Genomic DNA, 19444 nt, shown 5'->3' with positions numbered 1-19444 from the left:
GTGGTTAAAATATCGGAGTTTGGACCAGGGTCATGGTGCTCGCTCGCATGTTCCTGTTCGGCTCGCCCAGCACTAGCGCCACGACATCAAACTTCTTCTCGTCTTTGAGGATCAGGCTTTCCCCACCAGTATTTACGCATTGGCTAATTGAGATGGTATGTTCACCGGAAGGTAGTGAGGGGACCCAGTGTGAAGGGCTAAAGCCAAATTTATATTCAATCTAGCTAGGCCAATTGCAATCTATCAAAAGCTTGAAGAAACATGAAGAATATGGGAGTGCGTGATGAAAACAATGTTCGCGGACGCGTGCTTCACGCGACCATGACCAGGCCCTGGCCTGTTACAGTATCCCCTCCCTCCCCTTCAGGGGCTTAACAATTGTAATCGTATAGCTCCTGCGCGGGTGCGGCGCGGTGACGTGCGCTGGGACTGACGCTTGGGCTGGGGCTTGGACTGATGCGGGAGCTTACGCTGAGGCTCGGATTTGCGCTGTGGGTCGGATTTGGGCTGGGACTTGCGCCGTGACTTACGCTGGGAGGGTCCGTCGTAGAGATGTATGGGGCCGTTGTTTGTTCGCATATCCTCATACTTCTGTTCATAATCATCCAGTGCAGAACAGTTTTGTAGTACCCGGATATTGTGCCACGTGAGCTCTGCGTATCCAGTCCATTTTACAAGGGCTATTTGTGTCCCCTGTGTTTTTGCTGCCAGGGTTTCGTCAACTTGCCATTCGGAATGGCCATCCACTTTAATAGGGGGTGGCTGGGTGTCGGCAACGACCTATGATGGTAGCGGATCGGTGGCTGCTGGCCGTACCAACTAGGCTGACCGTTAGGAAGGGATTTTCCCATGGGAAATCGGGATGGGATTCCCTTCCCGTAAAATCGGGACAAATTTTTTGAAAAACTGGGGAAAGGGAATATCCCATTCCAAGTCCCTTCTAATGGGAGCCCCTTCCCGAAAGCCTTGGCACGGGGTGGGAATGAAAATGCAATTCCCAAGGGAACTATGGGACGGGACTGAAACTTGCCCGGGATCCCGTATCCCGTCCCAACGGTCAGCCTAGGTTATTCGCACAGCGAAAATGCGTTCTATATGTGAGAAAGGGTTTTCCATCAAGCAGTTGGCAGAGATGAGTTGTATGAGGCCGAAAGTAAAAGGGAAGGATCTCGTAGGTCTCGCAGAGTTAAAGAAATTCAACTGTTTTATAAGCTGTATGGCTGTTAAAGATAAGTACGCGTTTTTCTCCTTTTTTTGTACGATCTTTGGTCTCCTCGTGAAATTTTTGAAGCCATTCAAGCATGATTTCATCGATTATATAACCTTTATTTGGCCCTACCCGCGGTAACGTGGGAAGTAGTCCAATGTAACAGGCAATAAGTAATGTTACTATCCTGGATCAACCACCACTCCTTAATGGAGAGATTCTTTGGTTCACCCTTCAATACTTTACACTTGTTGATCATTACGTTCACGATTCTGTAATCTATGACGCTTATATCCAACGAGTACTGATATCATCGATGAGCCTAGAATGTTATAAAAATCTCTGTGACCAGAACTAGATATTCTCCAATTTCTTCCATCAGTCTGGATCGTTCTTTCACGACCTCTGCAAATTTATCGTGAACTCTTCCTAAACCAGTGCACACCTTCCCCTTCAGAACCCATCGTCATGGCCGATTATTTCCACAATTATCATCTCCGCAGACCCTTCTATGCCCATCTCACACAGTTGCATAAAGGTAATGGTGCCGGTGACTGGCATCGATGGTTAGTCGCCGCTGCTACACGCGAGGACATGAAAACATTTTTTAGAGGATTACAGAAGTATGCCCAAACTTGCAACGCAAAAATAACCGACGTGGAACCCATCAATCTGGCGTGGTGGACTTTCCAAGCTAGGGAAGGCTATGATGTAAGGGAGCTTGTTCGTCAAATCTACCGGCTCAACCCATCTTGGTACAACAACATCGAGGAACTGAACTCTAGTCGCGGTAAAATCAACGTGACAATTTTGAGCGATGCGGGGGGAAGAGACTGGCCGATACTTCCTCCCCAGGACGTTTGTCTTGATTGCTAAACCAGTGAACTGCCTAGTAACTATTATTACATGTATCCTTCAAACCATGTTCATTTGTATGATTTTTCTCTTGCTGCAGTAGATTTAAGCCTGCATGACGCTCCCGAGCGGGACTGTTCCCCATGGTACAGTGGAGTTGTCGGCGAGTCAGGACCGTCTGCGCCCCAATATTATTGACTTAATTGGTAGTAAGATTCTCTGGTGGTTAGTTAGTTGCATAAAATAGGTGAAATACCGAAGCTTCCCTAGCTAGCGAGGTAGCGTTTAATGTAAGATCATGACAAGAGGGAGGTTTACTAATACTAAAGTGACTAAATTTAGTTAACTACCGTACTTCACCGCCCAACGATCGGAACCACCAAACGATCGATTTTGTATATGTTATTGTTTGATTATTGGGGGGGTCTGAAGTGATTGTATTCAGAAGGATTGTCAGCCCAACCCCTCTATGAGGAGTATTGGGTATATATATTCACATGTCCCAATATGGACTAGCTTTATTCTGACAGTAACATGGAACCGGAGGATGTTGCTAAATAACTAGTAATGTTTTATGACTTGAAGGCATTACTGGAGAAAAAGTTAATAGAATTATACTATATAAAGCTGTCATTAATGGACTCAGAAATTACCGTAAGATGGACAAGTTAAAGGTACTTGGCAAAGAAGGAGGTGTTACTATTGATAATCTAGTTAACCGGCGAGGGACCACATTTCACGTTTTGTTACCTTGAGCGATTTTCGTAGTGTAGTTGGATAGATTGGTTGGTTACCGGGAGAAATTGAGGACAAATAAAGACTTCGGCCGAGTGTAGTGGATGATTAGGTTCAGCTCGTCGAGGAGATCTCGCACTGGGCTCCGTTGTTGCAATGTTCCAGATGAGTTCTGAGTGGACAGATCAAGCCTTGCACGACCAGTAAAATGAGTGACCTCGCATCTGACGGACGTACCAATGCCTGGCTAAGAGTGAATTAATATATAAATACTACGATTCTGTTTCTACTTTTAGCTCTTATACTACAGACTCCTTCCATCCACACCTTGCTCTTTTTAATCATTTTTATAATAGTCGCATCGGCAGGGTCGGAGCTTCGACAACCATGTAGCACGAGCATTATATTCTTTAGAATTACATTGGACCGTTGCAAGAGCAGAACTGCATTTCTCCTCTAAAATTAATATTTTTTTAACTATCTGCACGGTTAACTTTTCTTGGACAGTCCCCGAATAATTTTAGAGTTGCCTCGCCCTTGAGGGTCCAATGGACCCCGGCTTCGATCACATTTATCGCCACTCGGATATTTGTTTCCCGGGCAAACACCATGTTCCGGGCCTGAATAATGAAGAAGCGTGCTTCCAAACTAAGCCCTTCCGCTTTTGCGCTCTAGCTGCCGTAAAGCAAGTTTGATATACCCATCCAGGACAATCACCCCAATCCCCATCTCTGTAGGATGGCTGGCTGCACGAATGGACTGGTTTGCTCAAGAAATTCTAGTTTATGAAATGACTGTAGTAGTTCGGAGACGACGTATGTCCATTGCTTGGAAACTTTGGTGTAGGTGTATCTTTATGGCATGGCAAGATGATGTGCTTATATATGTAGCGGAATCGGTTCCATCCGCTGCACAGAGAGAGTTTTATTCGTTGAATTCTGGTGGGCTGCATAACGAAGTTCAATACATGCTTTGCTACTAGAATGGCACAGAATGGTGAATTACATTATTCTAAGGTAATGCCTCGATTATTGTTGGCCCAGGGGATCCTGTTACAGAGCCCAGGAGAATGTCCCACTCAGAAATATCCGGGCCCGACTATCTTCCCTATACAAGTGGTATAACAGCTGAACTAGAGTAACTAAAAAAGTATTATGTATGATATATAAGTATTTATCCCAGCTAATGTTATTTAAGATGGAGCCCTAAGATGATACTCCCCCGCAATTTTCCCTCCATGCCGATGCTGTGACCCACATGATACTATTACAAAACCATGCTGTATCTCTTCATCCAGTAGGAGGATGTATTGAGACATAATCCCTAACATACCTGTTCGCTACGACAACGGTAGGCGCTGCAGACGTTGCAGAATATCTCTGGAGGAAATACGGAGGTTACACTGGTGACTAGAGCCGCGGCAATAGAAGTAAGCTAAAGAATTAACTATGTACTGCTCCAGATACAATAGTTAATGAGGTTTGAGGGTCACGGGCGGGGTGAGAACGAAGGCAAGACGAGCGCAATCGCCCGGCCACTTTCAGTCCCTAGTATACTGTAATATAACGGGCATATGGGAGTTATTGTTAGGCATTCCTGGTGGCATCTGCTGCCTGCAATGCCTTCTTCACGCATTCCAACATGCTATGTTTTTCCACCATTCCAACTGAAATGCGCACTAGCGTCTCGCTCAAACCATGGCTCGAAGCCCAGGTCTTCTCCTGCTGAAGAACCAGCTGCACATAGGGATAGAGATAGGAATATCAGCTCCAAAAGACGGTCCCTTGTAGAAGGGCAGGCTATCAAAAAAGGCAGAAGCAGCAGCGACGGTGTAAAGTCAACTGTAGAGAAAGCCTCCATATCCTGGTGTGAAGTCCTCAGTTGCGGGTCGCATGACATATTGATAATTTGTCTTAGACCAGCACACCTTCGGATAGTAGACTGTAGCCAAGGTGCTCTTGGCATCACTCGTGTAAGGGCATAGGAAGTCAACCACAGCGGAGGCAGTGTTGTTTTGCTGTGTAAAACGCTCGAGGTAGCCCCGACTGTTGAGCTCGAGCCGCATCGCGTCCGCGAGATACAGGTTATTGGTATATTCGGCATTAAAGGCATTCTTCAATTCCGGGTAGTGTGGAAAGTTAGAGTTTAGGAAAATGCTGTGTTAACGTGTTAGTTCTCAAGCCTGCAAAGTTTAGTCCCCTGAAGGGGGATTTGGAGACTCACCTGCCCGCAAGAACATCGGCAAACCCGTTGAAATATTTTGAAAGCGAGGTCACAACAATATCTGCAACATCCATTACATCCACATTCGCAAAGCTTCCGATCGTATCATCCACTACAAAGATAAAATCATACTGGTTGGCCAGTTTCCGTACACGTTTCAGGTTTGAAGTCCGCAGCATTGGGTTATTCGGGCACTCGCACCATACCGACTGGATCTTCTGACCTTTGCGACTCTTTTCAACCAATAATCTCTCCAGTCATCAATATCGCCCTCGTTCCAGCGCTCAAAAACCGGTGCGGGACATTCATAGCCTCAATCATCTTGATGGTAAGCTCGTAGGGAAAGCCCAGCATCATAATATCAGAATTCCGCCATTTCGGTAGTGCATGATGAACGTGGTAAATAGCCGCCATTCCTGACGGGTAAAGAACACATCGTCGCTTTTTGTCGCGCTGTGCTCGTCCAGGATTAGTGGGAGCACGGTTTAGAAACTCGGCCACTCTCTTCCGGATTGTGTCATAGACTGGCAATTCAGCGGAGGGGCTGTTTTAAGGTGTTTTGAGACTCTCATGATTGTGAAGTCTTTCCTGAGGCAGAACTGGCCAACCGGGACGAGATCCCCGTGCCGGTGAGTCGCCAAAACGTCATTTTTACCTTGCGAAATTCGGCGGGGTGCACGACACCGTACAGTCGAGGAATAAAAAGAACGTCCTCGGCGCTGGATGCATCTTGGGCCTTGTTAAATTCCACCAGCACAAGCGATACATCTTTAGGGTTCGCAGCATTGGCCGAATGAACTCTTTGAGAAGTAATAAATATCTTGCAGTCCTCCGCCGTCTGATAGTCTGGAAATAACACCAACTCTTCAGATGGGGCTATAAATTCCCGTCCACATTTGGCAAAAAGCTATCTCTCAAGCTACATTAAGAAAAACCACAAAAAATAGGGTTTGCAGTCACATACTGCTTGGTTATATTTGTGTAAGTGCGATCTTGGATATCCATTTGAAGAGCGTTGGCAACACGAGGCTTTCCTGCTCCATAGTCGCGGACGTCGTCCCATGTAGGGAAATGGACGGATATCGCATGATCTCGGTCAGGGATTGGGTCACCAAGAGCTTTTAGCTGGGGAAGGGCAGACATTTTGCGGGAAGTAAGCAGTGGCGCAATGACAGACCTAAAAAAAAGGAGCTGGGATGACAGAGACAGAGAGGTGTGATTTGGCCCACGGACAGTGTACTTATGACTACTATTTATGCTGTGAGCGAGCCAGAATAATTGCGAGATTGCCACTATTTCCGCGCCCAGCAGACGCATTCTTTTATCTATGATTGCGGTATGCTCCGCCTCCAGTATAAGTCGTACAGCATTTTCGATTTTATTGTCCGAAACTGGGCTGTGAAATAGAACATCTGAATGGTAGACAGGCATGTCTAACACCTCATTCTGTTGTCGTCGCTATGCTCCAGCTTCCGGTATGGCATTGCGAGGGGTGCTAATCGTCAAAGGGATAGATTTATTTTGGACTGTGGCATTTAATTAACTCTTGGTGACTGTCAAGCTACATGAATTATCATTCCATGAGCACGCACCGACCAAGAATCACTACAGTATGCACGCCATTGTTCAGCAGACGCCAAGGGTTAGGGATTGAATAGGCGTTGTACGATCTTTCATGTTAGACCCCTTGGCGCTATCCACAGCTGAGTAATGTACTGCGGAGTAAATACTTTAGGTCATGTCGGCCAATCACCTTGAGGATCTTCTTGGCATCCAAAGTATTTGCTGAATCAGCTGTTCGTTTGCGGCAGGCAACCTTTTCATAACAAGCACCGCCCAACACTATTAAGCAGGTAGGTTATCCTGATGGGCCGGTTTACGTACCTTTGGTGACCCAATCTAGAACCGGTCGAGTCGATGGACGCTGTTTAACGTTAATGGCTTTACACAGGTCGTAAATTATAATACTTCCGGGGCGTTCCGAGTACTAGTGCACGGCCCTCCCAACTATGTACTCGGGGTAACTAGCGTACCCGAGGATAGGGGTCGATTAGAGATTTTCCGTATACATACCTGAAAGTACATTCCAGAAATTTGCCCATTGCTTCCGTCTTGAACAAGAATTCCTCAGCTTTGAGGTCGTCAATCGATTGCATTGACCACAAAGAAGCTAGCAGGACTGCGAGAATTATATATTCAGAGAAAAATCTGGGCATGAAATGAAGTCGAACTTTACAAATACAACAAATTTTATTCGTGAATCGTGTTAGTAAGCGAAAAATCTTAATTTATTCATATTCGTGCCCAACAGCTGCTTAAGTTATTCATCGTCGAAGAAAATTCTTCGTCTCTCTACACCTCTGCTTTCTCGCTTATATTGTATACTTACTATATTAACAGCTGCCCCATCCGTCTTCTATCTACTACCAGGACGGGTTGTTTGCAACCTTAATCTCGCCCCGCTATACTTGGATGAAGAAGAGCCCGCACGACCAACGCGATGAATGAGTCAGTCTCGTGGACAGTACAAGACTCTGGCGTAAGATCGTCTACCCTGACGGGTCTGGACAGCTTCCGCTCCATGCCATCGCGACGTGATATACTTATTCTTGCAGAGAATTGTGCGCATGTTTGCTTTTGGAGGATCAACACTTGTATTATCTATTTTTCTTTCCGCTCTGGGAAATTCAGAAAAGAGGATTGGTTTTTCATGTCGTGGACTCTAGTCGGCGACGTGGTTATTAGTTTATCCATCAGTGTGTATTCGACCGCGCGGGGCGCAGGCGGTTCTTGCTTGGGATCATTGTTGATGGCAATGAGTGGATATGTCTTCGCACCTGTGACAATTTCTGGTTGTTGCTCGGAGCTAGCGTCGTTGGAGTTTAGCCCCAGGTAAGTCCTGGCATATCCAACAGGTTCAGTCTCGCCCTGCAGCATTAACCGATTATCTCATCTCCCCTCCACAGTGGCGCAGATGTCGGTCCGTTCAAAGCCGTGGAAGAATCGGCCATGGCGCAATTAATGCCAGCTCACAATTACAACGTGATCCTCTCATGGTACTATATGCTGGGCTCCTGGGGAGCAATGATTGGGACGTTGTCGTGTGGCTGGTTGTTACAGTTGCTCGAGGATCAAGGCTGGGGAACAGTAGATGCATACCGCTGCGTTTTCTGGATATACGCAGCGATGGGACTAGTAAAGCTCACCTTATCGGTCATCCTTAGCCGAGAGTGTGAAAGCCATTTGACCCAAAATAAAATAGCTAACAGTGAGAATGAAGTACACGACCAAAGTGATAGAGAGACTGAACCACTTCTCCGCCCCAGCGATAACTCTCTCATCCATGCTGAGGAGCCACCCACCCTTATTCCTTCAATGAACGCAAGCACAAGAAACTTCGTATGGAAACTGTGCTTTGTCCTGATCCTGGACAGCATTGGAAGTGGTCTGTCTAATAATTCTTGGATGGCCTATTACTTCAACCAGAAGTTCCAGGTCGAACCTGGGATCCTAGGCTCCATTTTCTCCGGCTTCAATTTTCTGACGGCGCTGTCTAATGTGCTTGCGATTCCTTCCGTAAGACATATTGGGTTAATTAGAACCATGGTCTTAGGTCATACTGTGGCATCCACTGCGCTTCTTTTACTTCCTGTCCCCAGTCAACTCGCTGTCGCTACCATCCTGCTCCTACTTCGAGCAACCTTTATTGATTTCCATCAACCATCGCGACAGACCTTTATATCTCAATCAGTGGGGCCGAAAGAGCGAACTGCAATCCTGGGCACTGTGAATGTGATCCGGACCCTGGCTCAGAGCCCGGGGCCAGTGATCACTGGGTTCCTGGGGGATCGTGGCAAGCTATGGCTGTCATTCTCACTGGCGGAGGAATCAAGATAATGTACAATATTCTGCTGTGGGCTCTCTTTACTGATCCTGCCGAGCAAACCACTTGAATATTCCTCAACCGATTTTTGTAGTATGAAATTAACGATGTTTTTCTATATACGGTAATAAGGTTTAGTACTGTGCTGTTCCTAGTGGCTTAGGTTGGAAGGGGCCGTCGACGTCCTCCGAAGAATCTTCCTGTTGCTCGGCCTAGAGAGACTTCTGGTATATCTCGATATCCATGCGTTGTACTGGATCAGAATTGGATTTGTACTGCCAGAGATTGAGACATCCATCACTTGGCCGGGGGCGTGCTACCGGAAGTATTCCAACTTTCTAAGCGCCGTGGTGGGTCTGCCCATAGCGGGGGCGGGGCTCAAGGCCGGTAGCCTCCACTGCACATACCCGCGACTGGCTCTAAGCTCCCCAAATGTATCGATCCGAAATTGGAAATGGAATGCAGGGGGAAGGCACACCAATAGGCTCTATGTATATCCAATTAATGGTTCTGAACTACGTCACACGCTAATATCTGACATATGATGTATTCGTCCCTAGCAGGCAACCCACACCGCCTTCGCCTGTGTTGGTGCTTCCCTCCAAATGAGAATTTTACATCCAACTTTTCACTTTTTAAGCAGGCTTTTCAACGCCACAGTGGGACAAGATAATAAAGCTATTGAAAAAAGCATTATTAAGGCCTGCAAAGCATATTCGTCTTAAAAGGCGCAAAGATCGTGGTCATAATTCTAGGATAACGTTGCCAGTGCATACCTGCGGGATGATTTTTATTTTAGCAGAAGTGCGGACGGAGTTTACCACCATATCTCGATTTTGAAGGACTGAAAAGTATTGACTGGGAATGGACTGAACAAAGATACGGGGAGCAACAGACACCAGCAGTTGGACATCCAAAACACACTACGTAGTATGTCTACCGAAGTGATTGATTGATGCACTTGTTATAAATATGTCCGGGTAATAATTATCCTCTTTAGCTTACATGTTATAAGCCTTATAACACGGATGAACAATGGACACGGTTAGGCATCCCCCAATAATATCCGTGGTGCTTATTCGGGGTATTGTAATACCGAATGATCGGAGGGCTAGTATGCTAAGGCTTCCATTGTTTAGAGCGAATCAGTCAGATTATATTTTTACTTTCAAACCTAGTATTCTGTAGATGCATGCATACGTACTCTATACATGTGCGCAAACGGAGAGATTATTACCCGTCCCATCTCTCCTGACTCAGAGATGTGACTTACTTGGTACCTAAATAGATTAGCTGTTAGGTAGTTAGGTGGTAATTTCCAATTTCCATCCCGAACGAATCCCACTAAGTATTTTATTACGCCACCTAGGATAGTCTGGGTAGATAGACAATCGATTGACCAAAATTTTGATTTTTACCTCGGGAATAGAAAGAAAATCACAGGCCTACCTAGTACCTACTTAGTAGATTAGCAGGTAGGAGGATGGGTCTCGGTAAAATATCTATCTAGTGGGTACCAGGCGGTTGAAATTAGTTCCATTCATATTTTGTACGGAGTAGGGGGGTCGGAATCAAATCAAATCATGAGATGATAATGATGATAATGATCAGAGTGTGATTTACGCCTCTGAGTTAGTCAAAAGGATGGTGATTAAGATTTATTTGTCTGGATTATAACCTAGAATTAGTACTCTACGTCGTTGAGTAGGTTAAATGCATAGTTCAGTGCTGTTAGGTAGGTAGGCACTGTTGGATTGATAAGTCAAGGTAGCTTCTGACAAGGCAATACTTGTTAACTAATAGTACTCCGTACTTTCTAACTACCCGTGGTAGTACTGCAGGGGACGAGAAACCCACTTCGTAGTCACTGTTTGTTTGGGCTGCGGCGCAGGTGCGAGAGGGATGCCATCGAGACTAAGATTTAGTTTGATTGGTGTAGATTGAGAGAGGTACTTTGGTGATTGAGCACATATATCCGGAGACAAACCTTGAAATTGAACCTACCTAACAGAGCACAGACGACAGAGTAGGTAAAATACGGAGTAATATACGGAATACCTAACTGGCTATGATAAATTTATTCGGAACGGAAGACTGTCCATCCGGCGATCCCCTGAACATCAAACTAGTGGGGACAATTGGATCCACTGATATGACAAACTGCGTCTCATCCTCCCGGATGCACGTTAATATCTACTACAGTAAATAGTCGCTATACGCATATAATTCGGAACGCCTCGGATGCCTTACCGGGGAAGTACCTACACTGAATAGAGTACTAAGATATGCAGTTTTATACTGCTTGAGCCATCTAAATACACCTATCTTCTTTAGTAATGCAATTTAATAATATATAAGAAACTATTATAACTATATAATCATGTGGCCGTAAGGCTATTAAAAAACTACCGGGTATCTGTCTGTTACTGAGCTTGGAATTTCATGATGATGAAGGCCTTTTTGTGGCGTCTAAGAAACAATAGCCTCTTTATCTGCATTAGCTCGTTGCTCTTCAGAGAGACGGAGCTAATAGAGGCCTTCAAGGGCCTCGAAAACGGACATATTTGTAAAACCTCCTAGGTATCATTACCACCGCCTTCTTCTTTATTTACAGTAGAAATCTAGCCTAAAATAACGCTACTACTTTATATTGGAGGATGATTTTAGATTGAAGCTTAACTGAACGTCAGATTCCAGGCTGCAATAAGACAAAATCTCGAATAAGTGCTTTATTCTATTGCAATTCAGATGCCTCAAGCGCCTTCTTATTTGGTTTATTGGGACCGCAAAACGGCATAAATCACGACCTCGTTAAGGAGATTATGGAGGGTATTCGGAAGCTTCAACCGTCAAATTACATTCAAGAATCTATGGATATAAATTAGTTCTCAAACCCTTCTGATTAGGTGGGTTCCGATGATCTTTTGGATATTGTTGATATAATCACAATTAAAGATATCTTGAGGTGCGTAGGTGTTTAGAATATGGCGCATTGCAATCATGCCAGCCGCTGCATCCTCTGAAAGGCTTCCATCTTAACCATGTATCTTCCTATGCTTTACATTTCTGCGTAACTGGAAGCGATTAAGCCGTACATTACTAAAGGCAGTCATTGCTTTTTCTGATAGAGTATTGGCCAGTACTTTGCCTTCTCCTGTATAATGTCATGTGATATAGTTATCTTATTCTCTGCTCGCCGTATCCACCCAAAAGGATTGTTTCAGTCTCCGGCCATTGTTCTATGACGTCGTTCGTTCTTAATTTGATATTTCGCTTACTTTTTTATTCAACTTCCCATACAAATGTGCTTATACTGGAATCTCAAGAAGCTTATTCAGACTATATCCCTTACATTCAAATGCTAAACAGGCCAAAAATCCAATCTCGAACAGCTCATAAGACAGCTCTATGAGCTCATTATTTTCTGCACCCGCATTATTCTTACCAGACTCTGCAGAAGTGGTTCCGCGAGACATATAATCGCGGCTTAATCTTCCTCTATCTCTCGAATTCTCTCGTCTAAATACACATCCCGTGATACTGCACACAGAGTTTGTAGCGGTGTTTTGAGCATTTTATATGAAAAATCATATTGGCCACGTACTCATATGTCTATATAGGAGATATGCGTATATCGTATGAGCTTATGCCGAATATTCACTATATATATAAATTACAGTAGGGAGGGCATAATGTATATATTTATGATCTTTATGCTATTGTTCTTATTGTTTTTATTGTTCTTATTTTCCAGGTACCAAGATGAATATAAACTCCTCTAGAGACGAAGGATCAGGATACTTGTATAGTAGCATCTGCATCAACTGTTGAACTCGATAGCGGGTCCACATATACCGTCCACTCCATTCCAATTGAGCATGGACACTCCTAATCAAAATAACCTGGGTATTACCTCCTCCAGTATGTAAGTAGTGCTCTCCAGACTGTAAATAGGTAGTGTACGGCGTAGTATTCTAGAGCCTATTGTCGACTACTGTATGTAGAGGTTCCAGTTTACAACCCACCAACAACAAAAACGTAATCTGAGAGTGGGCCGGGCCGTATTGGTCGATCACAATTTGTCCTGCCTCGCTGCCGCCGTGTTAGTTGGTAGTCCACCACTCAGCCGCTGAGCCGGTGCGGTACCCAATGTCGCGGCGGGAATTTGCACGGCTTATGCAGTGCAGTGAGCTAAGAGAAGGAAGTATCCACGGGCCAATATTTTTGATCTAAGTGGTAATCCCTTGTTGGTTTTGGCCCCTCTTCCCTTCCAATCGTCCCTACGTATCAATATCACTGCCTCCCTGAGTGGCCAGGGTTCCAGAGCTTAGCAATTCAAGTAAAATCAAGGGTCCCCTAGGGAGGTAGTAGGTACGCATTTCGCATCGATAGTTGTCTTGTCTCGTACACCGCGGATTCTAGTTTCATCTGTACAATACCGTATAGTTCGACTTTCCATCACACGGCTAGCTGGAACGGGAAGAGTTCTGTAGAGAGGCTCTAAACTCAAAGTAGACAGTTTTTTTTAAAAAGAGAGGAAGGGTGGAAAGCTCCTCCGCAACTTACAAAGGCCGGTCCCAATCTAGGTCCATGCGCATTCGAACCTCTGTGGAAATCGAGGACTTTCCGTGATCATCGTGTACCGTGTGCATGGACTGGTTGGAAGGCCTGCGCTGTACGAAGTACATCTATTAGATTCTGACTTTAAACAACGAAGAGATCATTCTTCTGTATCGGGGATTGATCGACTCCTCACGAATAGCGTCACATCACATTCCCAGTACTGGTCGGTTGCATGATGTCGACTGAATTTAAGGACGGAGTAGGTATGCTAGCGAGCACTAGGCGCTAAGCGTCTCGACCGAAGTGATAGCGTTACCAATTCCGTTTCGCTTAGGTAGGAACGGAATATCGTAAGGTCCAGATTGTAGAAATGTGGTAATGGAAATAGGGGGTCCCAGTGTACTCGTATGAGGCACTAATGTAGTGCCAAACGGTTCCCTACGTCATCTACACAAGGACCTCTGCAACAACAGTGGTACGTCATGAGCGATGATATACAGACCAGCACTGGAGGTCAGTCAGTACTGCTGCTCTCTACTACCTACATAGTATATACTCTGCGCATACATTGAAAGTACTATCTAGTAGTCCGCCTACAGGATGGCGATCGACAGGCATCCAAGGCAGCAATTATCACATTCACAGTCCATCCAAATTATAAATTAATTATCACTACCCAATACTAACTGCCATACGAATGGATTCCCGTTATGCTTTCTGGGCAGAGTAAATCGACCCCTCTCACAATCCGCTTCCTGAGCTTTATAGCCGCTTTTGACACTGCAAGCATTTAATTATATATATGCTTGATATATATATGGGGTATGCAGAGCCTGCAGCCCCATTGGGGTAACTAAAGTAGTACTCTGCATGTAGGTAGGCACTGATGAGCCGGTGAGGTATTTACGTTGATGGATAGCATAGCCTACTGACCTACCCAGACAGAAATTTCCCTGCTGTTAGTTGCAGTGCTACGCACATGGTATTCCCATCAATCTCGTCCCAAAATTGCCACCGCAGTGCCGAATTCCCGGTTGATAATTGGTCCCAGACTTGGACCATTGCAGAAAAGATAGTGGATTGGACTTTTCTCCGCTAGAAGAAAACTAATTTTCCGGGTCAGAAGATGGAATGGATAAGAATAAGATAGACCTCGCTCCCCTGTTTCGCATTGATTGACAATGTGTAACATCGCGTTAAGACTCGAATCCTTTCTGTTTCCTCATGTAAGTCCTTCAAAGCTGGCAACCACTGTCCGGCGTAAAAATAGATATATCAGAGACAATATGAAACAGACCACGACTCTCCACCTCTACATCTCTTTCTGTGATACGCAGGGAAACAGTGACAATCCAAAGATCGCGTCAGAGACAAATAAAATCAGATCATAAACATATAATATAAATGAGTGAGTAGATATTAGTAAGTCGTGCATACAGAATCAGCCACCAGACGCGATAGAACACACCATGAATAGAGGGACTAGAGTGGAATAGATTTTTTGAATCTCCTCGAGTTCCAGGACTGGATCCGCGCAGCAGAGACTAGTTCCATCAGAACCGGTCTCTACGGTTAGAGGGGGAGCAAGTCCGTGAGCTGCCATTGGCTATTTGATATTCATTCGGTACGAGACTCTCAGTCCTTTGGTGTGCAATACTCTGAGGCCACCCTTCCCTTGTGGAATACTCGGTCGGCCTTACGATGTCTGATTTGAGGGCGGCTGCTTCGAATCAAGTCTGCAATGCGCAGGTTCGTCTACAATGCGTGGCTTCTCACGATGAGACTCGTAGTCTCTCCTTTAATGGTGCATAATTAATATGGGCGTTGCGGTAACACTCTTCAGCTAATTGATAATTCTATCTAAACTAGTACATATCCCACCACTCTTAAAGATCTGGGCCTTAGTAAAGAATGACTCCTCGGAGTCATCAATTTCCTCCTCACCACGGAGATCATCCAACTGTGTCTTCGCATTATGGAGAGGGGTTCGAAACTGAGCAAAACAGGGGCTATTTTTATTGTACACTTGATTTTATTCGATGATATTGATCCTGGTAACATAATACCCCTGCATCTCGTCATGACTACGATCATGGTCCCTCTCGGTGAGGCGAGTCGCCGTTGATATGGGATTGTATATGGACAGTTGTAGCCGGATCGTGACAACGTGCGTGCAGTGCAGATTGTATGTCGTACTTATATCCGTGCATCCACGTTCATTGAAGCAGTCTGTTCGATAATATTAAGCCAACTTAACATACATGCTGCGAAGAACCTGCTAAGTAATGGAAGCAATGCTTAGAGGCCTAGTTAAATCGTAGCAAGTAGACTGAAGAGGAGGTATGGATTTCACATTATGCACTGGTTGCTCGAAAAACATGAAGTGCTAACTCTACAGCGAAGAACCGTGACTTGGTAGAACCGTCTGCCATGAAATGGATGGGATGGAAATCCAGATGGAGAATTTCTCTCCAGGGTCACGCAATTCGGTGGTCAAGAACTAGTATGTTTGATGTGGGGAGTATTTCTAGCAGGGTTTGCAACAGATATACCATCCCTATGCGTTGATACTGCAGGATGACAAGATCTCAGGGAGGGAATGCGACATAGGACACTCTGGCTGATGGACGGGGTTCTCAGCCGTCAGGCCCGCCATCAGGGAACGAAGATGTAATGGACGACCAAGACTCCAGTGGCGACGAGATTAAGGAATCAGATGAAGAGAGGGACTAGCAGAGGGAGATGGGTCTAGAATTGCAAGAGATGAAGGATAAAGTGGAGAACGCGTCAGCCAACGCGACCTACGTAGGTATGGCGGTGGGATAGACAGTCTGTTGCATTCATTTCCCCATTCCTAGTCACATTGTCCTTCTTTCTACTCCAAGTTTACCGTAAGGAGTCGACGTGGACAATTGTCGCTACAGCTTCGTCAGAAATTAGGGTTGTGTCACACATCAGTTCACATGCCCATTAGCACAAAAGCAATCAAGGCATTAATACTGCCTCCTAGGTAGCAAGGTTTGTAGTATCCGATCCGCGACATATACACTCCACTAGCAGGGATGGCAGTAGTCAACAAAAAGATAAAGAAAGTTGCCGAACTGCAGATACCATGGCTCTGTCTCCGCGAGTGAACGGAAAGTAAATTGTAATATAGTATACGCTGGTGTAGGAGACGGCTCCGGCAGTGGTGCAGGTATCAAAGAGAAAGAGCTGTTCCTTCTGGCGGCAAAGATAGACTGGCAGGATGGGACTTTCCTTTGTTGTGACAATAGCGAGCCCTTGCTGGAGAAGTAAGACAAACCACAGGACACCAGTCACCACAAACAGTGCAATGATCTGACCGCTATTCCAATAGTATAGCGCGCCTCCGAAGTTGATGCCTATGACGAGAGTGGTACAAGCACCAATTTTGAGGTCACCCCTACCCAGTCGAACGTCACCAGCTTCTCCCGTCTGGTTACCCCTGGAGCAGGATTGTTAGGAGATAACGAACACATAGGTCGGTATCAGGATCGCGCTGAAAAGATAGGTTGATATAGAAGGCCCAGCACAAGGTATGTATATAGTTTGAAGCCGCAACCAATGACCGTGTCCACAACCTCCCAAACGCCCCCAGGTATACCGCTGTAATATTTAGAGTCAGTGAGATGCAATGAGGCGTGGATGGCCACTCGCGTCAAACTCATGTAGGCGGCCTCTCACAATTGGTTGTGTTCATTGAGATGAGTGCCAGCAATTATTCGCCCAACAATTTCCGCATGCACCTTCAGTACCGCGCCACACAGAGCGAAGGCAGCCATGAAGATAATAATGGAGCCGATGTAGAGACAATTGGCATCGAAAAGGACATAGAGCTTCCCCAGCAGTTGGGCCATGGCATCCCTCCGATCGTAGAACTGATGTGTGGACGGTAAGGATGATACAGGCACCTCACGGAGACGGAAAGACGAATCCAACCGGCAGACAGTGTAAATCGGCGACGGCATAGAATTGATTCATAGTCGCCTCAAGTGACCAAGTCGGCATGATCACTTTCCCAGATACTAAGCATATACGGGAACAACGTTGGCCACCATGGTACTGTCCAAGACATAGAGGAAGATGGTTGTCAAGGTACTAATGATTAATAGGAACCACTACATAGTTGTCAACTAGGTATTACTATAAGGAAGTATACTTGAGATCACATACGGAAGCGCCAGTTATGGTCCTAATATCCTCTGGAACATCATTGGGCTCTCTAGAGTGAGATTGAGCTCTCTTTTCGGTGTCAGAGTACAAGTCATGCTACACATACCGATTGAGGCTATGAGGGGGGATGGCCGCTGGGAAGCGGGGTCCGGCCTTTGCTTTTGGAGGTGTGCTCATGGGCCATTGTCCGAGTCTTTTAAGGAAAAGAGAAAGGAAGAGAGAAGGAAACCACAGCAGAAACAGGCGAGGTGGATGGATTAACCCCAGTGTGCGGACAAGTCAGTGAACGATAATGAAGAGCTATTTCTCTAGTGGAGGCTGAAAATATTTAGGGTACTTCGCTCTTCACAGTTTGAAGGATCTACCCCATGTCTCACCGACGTTCGTCGGGTTACCCACAATCCTGAATGTTGAACGGCGAAAATGCTTAGAAGCAAAACAAACAAACCCTGCTATACCTGAGATCAGGGGAACAAGTCGGATGTCATCCATTGTTGGCGTAGGGAAGAGCGTCAGGCTTCAGGTCTTCTGGAGTGCGAGCCGTAATGTTTCACCCTCAGTGTAGGCGTGGGATGGCCTCTGTCCAGCCGGCATTGGAAAAAAGGTGTGTCTTGGACTTATTGACAGACATCCAAGTTTTTTACGCTTCCGACTATAGCAGCTGTAATATAGTAGGTGGCTGTCGGAAGAAATAGTATATTTTGTTGGAAATAGGATGCCTAAGGCACCTTCGTATATCCTAGTCCGCAGCGAATGATATATCACACTCAGGGGCTAAGGGACACGTAGACATAAGGAAGCGTTGGTCTACACTCACTCTCGAAGATGGAGATACTTACCATGCGATACTAGATCACACGATAGTTTCAATATACTATCTAGTCACCGCTATCCTAGCACCTCACAACATACCGTCTTTCCCCTACACGCTTTAACATATTTAGTAATTAACGCGCGTATATGTAACTCGCTGGGAAATTAGACTATTCCAGCCTATGCTGATTATATTATTTCTTGTAAATATATATTACCCTGCGCGGCTGTTTTCCATTGATTTTCCAGCAGCTGTAGCGCAGTTTGCGTGCGTGATATAGAGGCTTATTAATAATAGTCTCGGGGCCTATTACCTGGCCGTTCTTGTATCTTAAGTCGATTGTTGTTGGCATCTAATAGTATACCTTGTTCCCTGCATGACAGCGCATCTGCCGTTTATTAAGCCTGCAGGTTCTTTTAAAATATTCCAGATTGCGATGGTTTGTTACAAGCCGGAATCGCGGTAGGCTAAACTCCGATTCCCACTCCACAAAATAATTAATAATCGTGAGCAGCCCCTCGTCGCGGACCCTGTACCTGCATTTAGCTAGTAAATTCTTTTTTGAATAGTACGTGCAGCGCCGTAGCGCGCTGTTATTGTTATACTGTGTTGTGGAATTCAGGGGAAGTGATGCACAGGAAGCTATTCTATCAGCAACAGGACAACTAGCCTAACTAGGAAGTAGATGTCCTTCAGTGGAAACACCAGGAATCACAGTATCTCGACCGAGTCTCTTGCAGTCATATCTGGGTGCTCAACTCTCTTAAAAGACTGAGGGGTAGAATGGATCGTCAGATACTTCCGCACCGCCAGGTCGGGCGAATTACAGTATTTCCGTAATATACTGCGACAAGATTCCTCCCGTTGCCCAGTTAAAGGTATCTGTTTCCAAGCCTGTATCACTACGCTGGCCTGGAGATTCTCTGTGTTAGAAATACTATAATCCGCCCGGCTTGGCGGTGCAGACTAT

At 45.5% G+C, this 19444-nt stretch overlaps 4 protein-coding genes across 4 annotated transcripts; 2 read left to right on the top strand and 2 right to left on the bottom strand.

Moving 5' to 3' along the window:
- Positions 1-1675: 1675 nt before the first annotated feature.
- Positions 1676-2083, top strand: ATNIH1004_006624 (uncharacterized protein; the record flags this gene model as incomplete). Its single annotated transcript, XM_033571251.1, has 1 exon — positions 1676-2083. One exon carries the CDS (start codon positions 1676-1678, stop codon positions 2081-2083), a length of 408 nt encoding a protein of 135 aa, XP_033427283.1.
- Positions 2084-4383: 2300 nt separating this feature from the next.
- On the bottom strand, positions 4384-6163 carry ATNIH1004_006623 (uncharacterized protein; the record flags this gene model as incomplete). Its single annotated transcript, XM_033571250.1, has 6 exons — positions 4384-4533; positions 4725-4953; positions 5021-5253; positions 5324-5564; positions 5629-5896; positions 5956-6163. The coding sequence occupies 6 exons, from the start codon at positions 6161-6163 to the stop codon at positions 4384-4386; spliced, it is 1329 nt and encodes a 442-aa protein (XP_033427282.1).
- Positions 6164-7730: 1567 nt separating this feature from the next.
- On the top strand, positions 7731-8917 carry ATNIH1004_006622 (uncharacterized protein; the record flags this gene model as incomplete). The annotated part of the gene is made up of 2 exons (XM_033571249.1): positions 7731-7912; positions 7987-8917. 2 exons carry the CDS (start codon positions 7731-7733, stop codon positions 8915-8917), a joined length of 1113 nt encoding a protein of 370 aa, XP_033427281.1.
- A 7542-nt stretch (positions 8918-16459) lies between these two features.
- ATNIH1004_006621 (uncharacterized protein) lies at positions 16460-17455 on the bottom strand (the record flags this gene model as incomplete). The annotated part of the gene is made up of 3 exons (XM_033571248.1): positions 16460-16519; positions 16578-16932; positions 17172-17455. The coding sequence occupies 3 exons, from the start codon at positions 17453-17455 to the stop codon at positions 16460-16462; spliced, it is 699 nt and encodes a 232-aa protein (XP_033427280.1).
- Between the last annotated feature and the right edge of the window lie 1989 nt (positions 17456-19444).

Source organism: Aspergillus tanneri, assembly GCF_003426965.1.
Source record: "Aspergillus tanneri strain NIH1004 chromosome Unknown AapTan_4_pilon_pilon_pilon, whole genome shotgun sequence".
Classification (NCBI taxonomy): domain Eukaryota; kingdom Fungi; phylum Ascomycota; class Eurotiomycetes; order Eurotiales; family Aspergillaceae; genus Aspergillus; species Aspergillus tanneri.
This window is presented reverse-complemented; position numbering and strand designations above follow the sequence as displayed.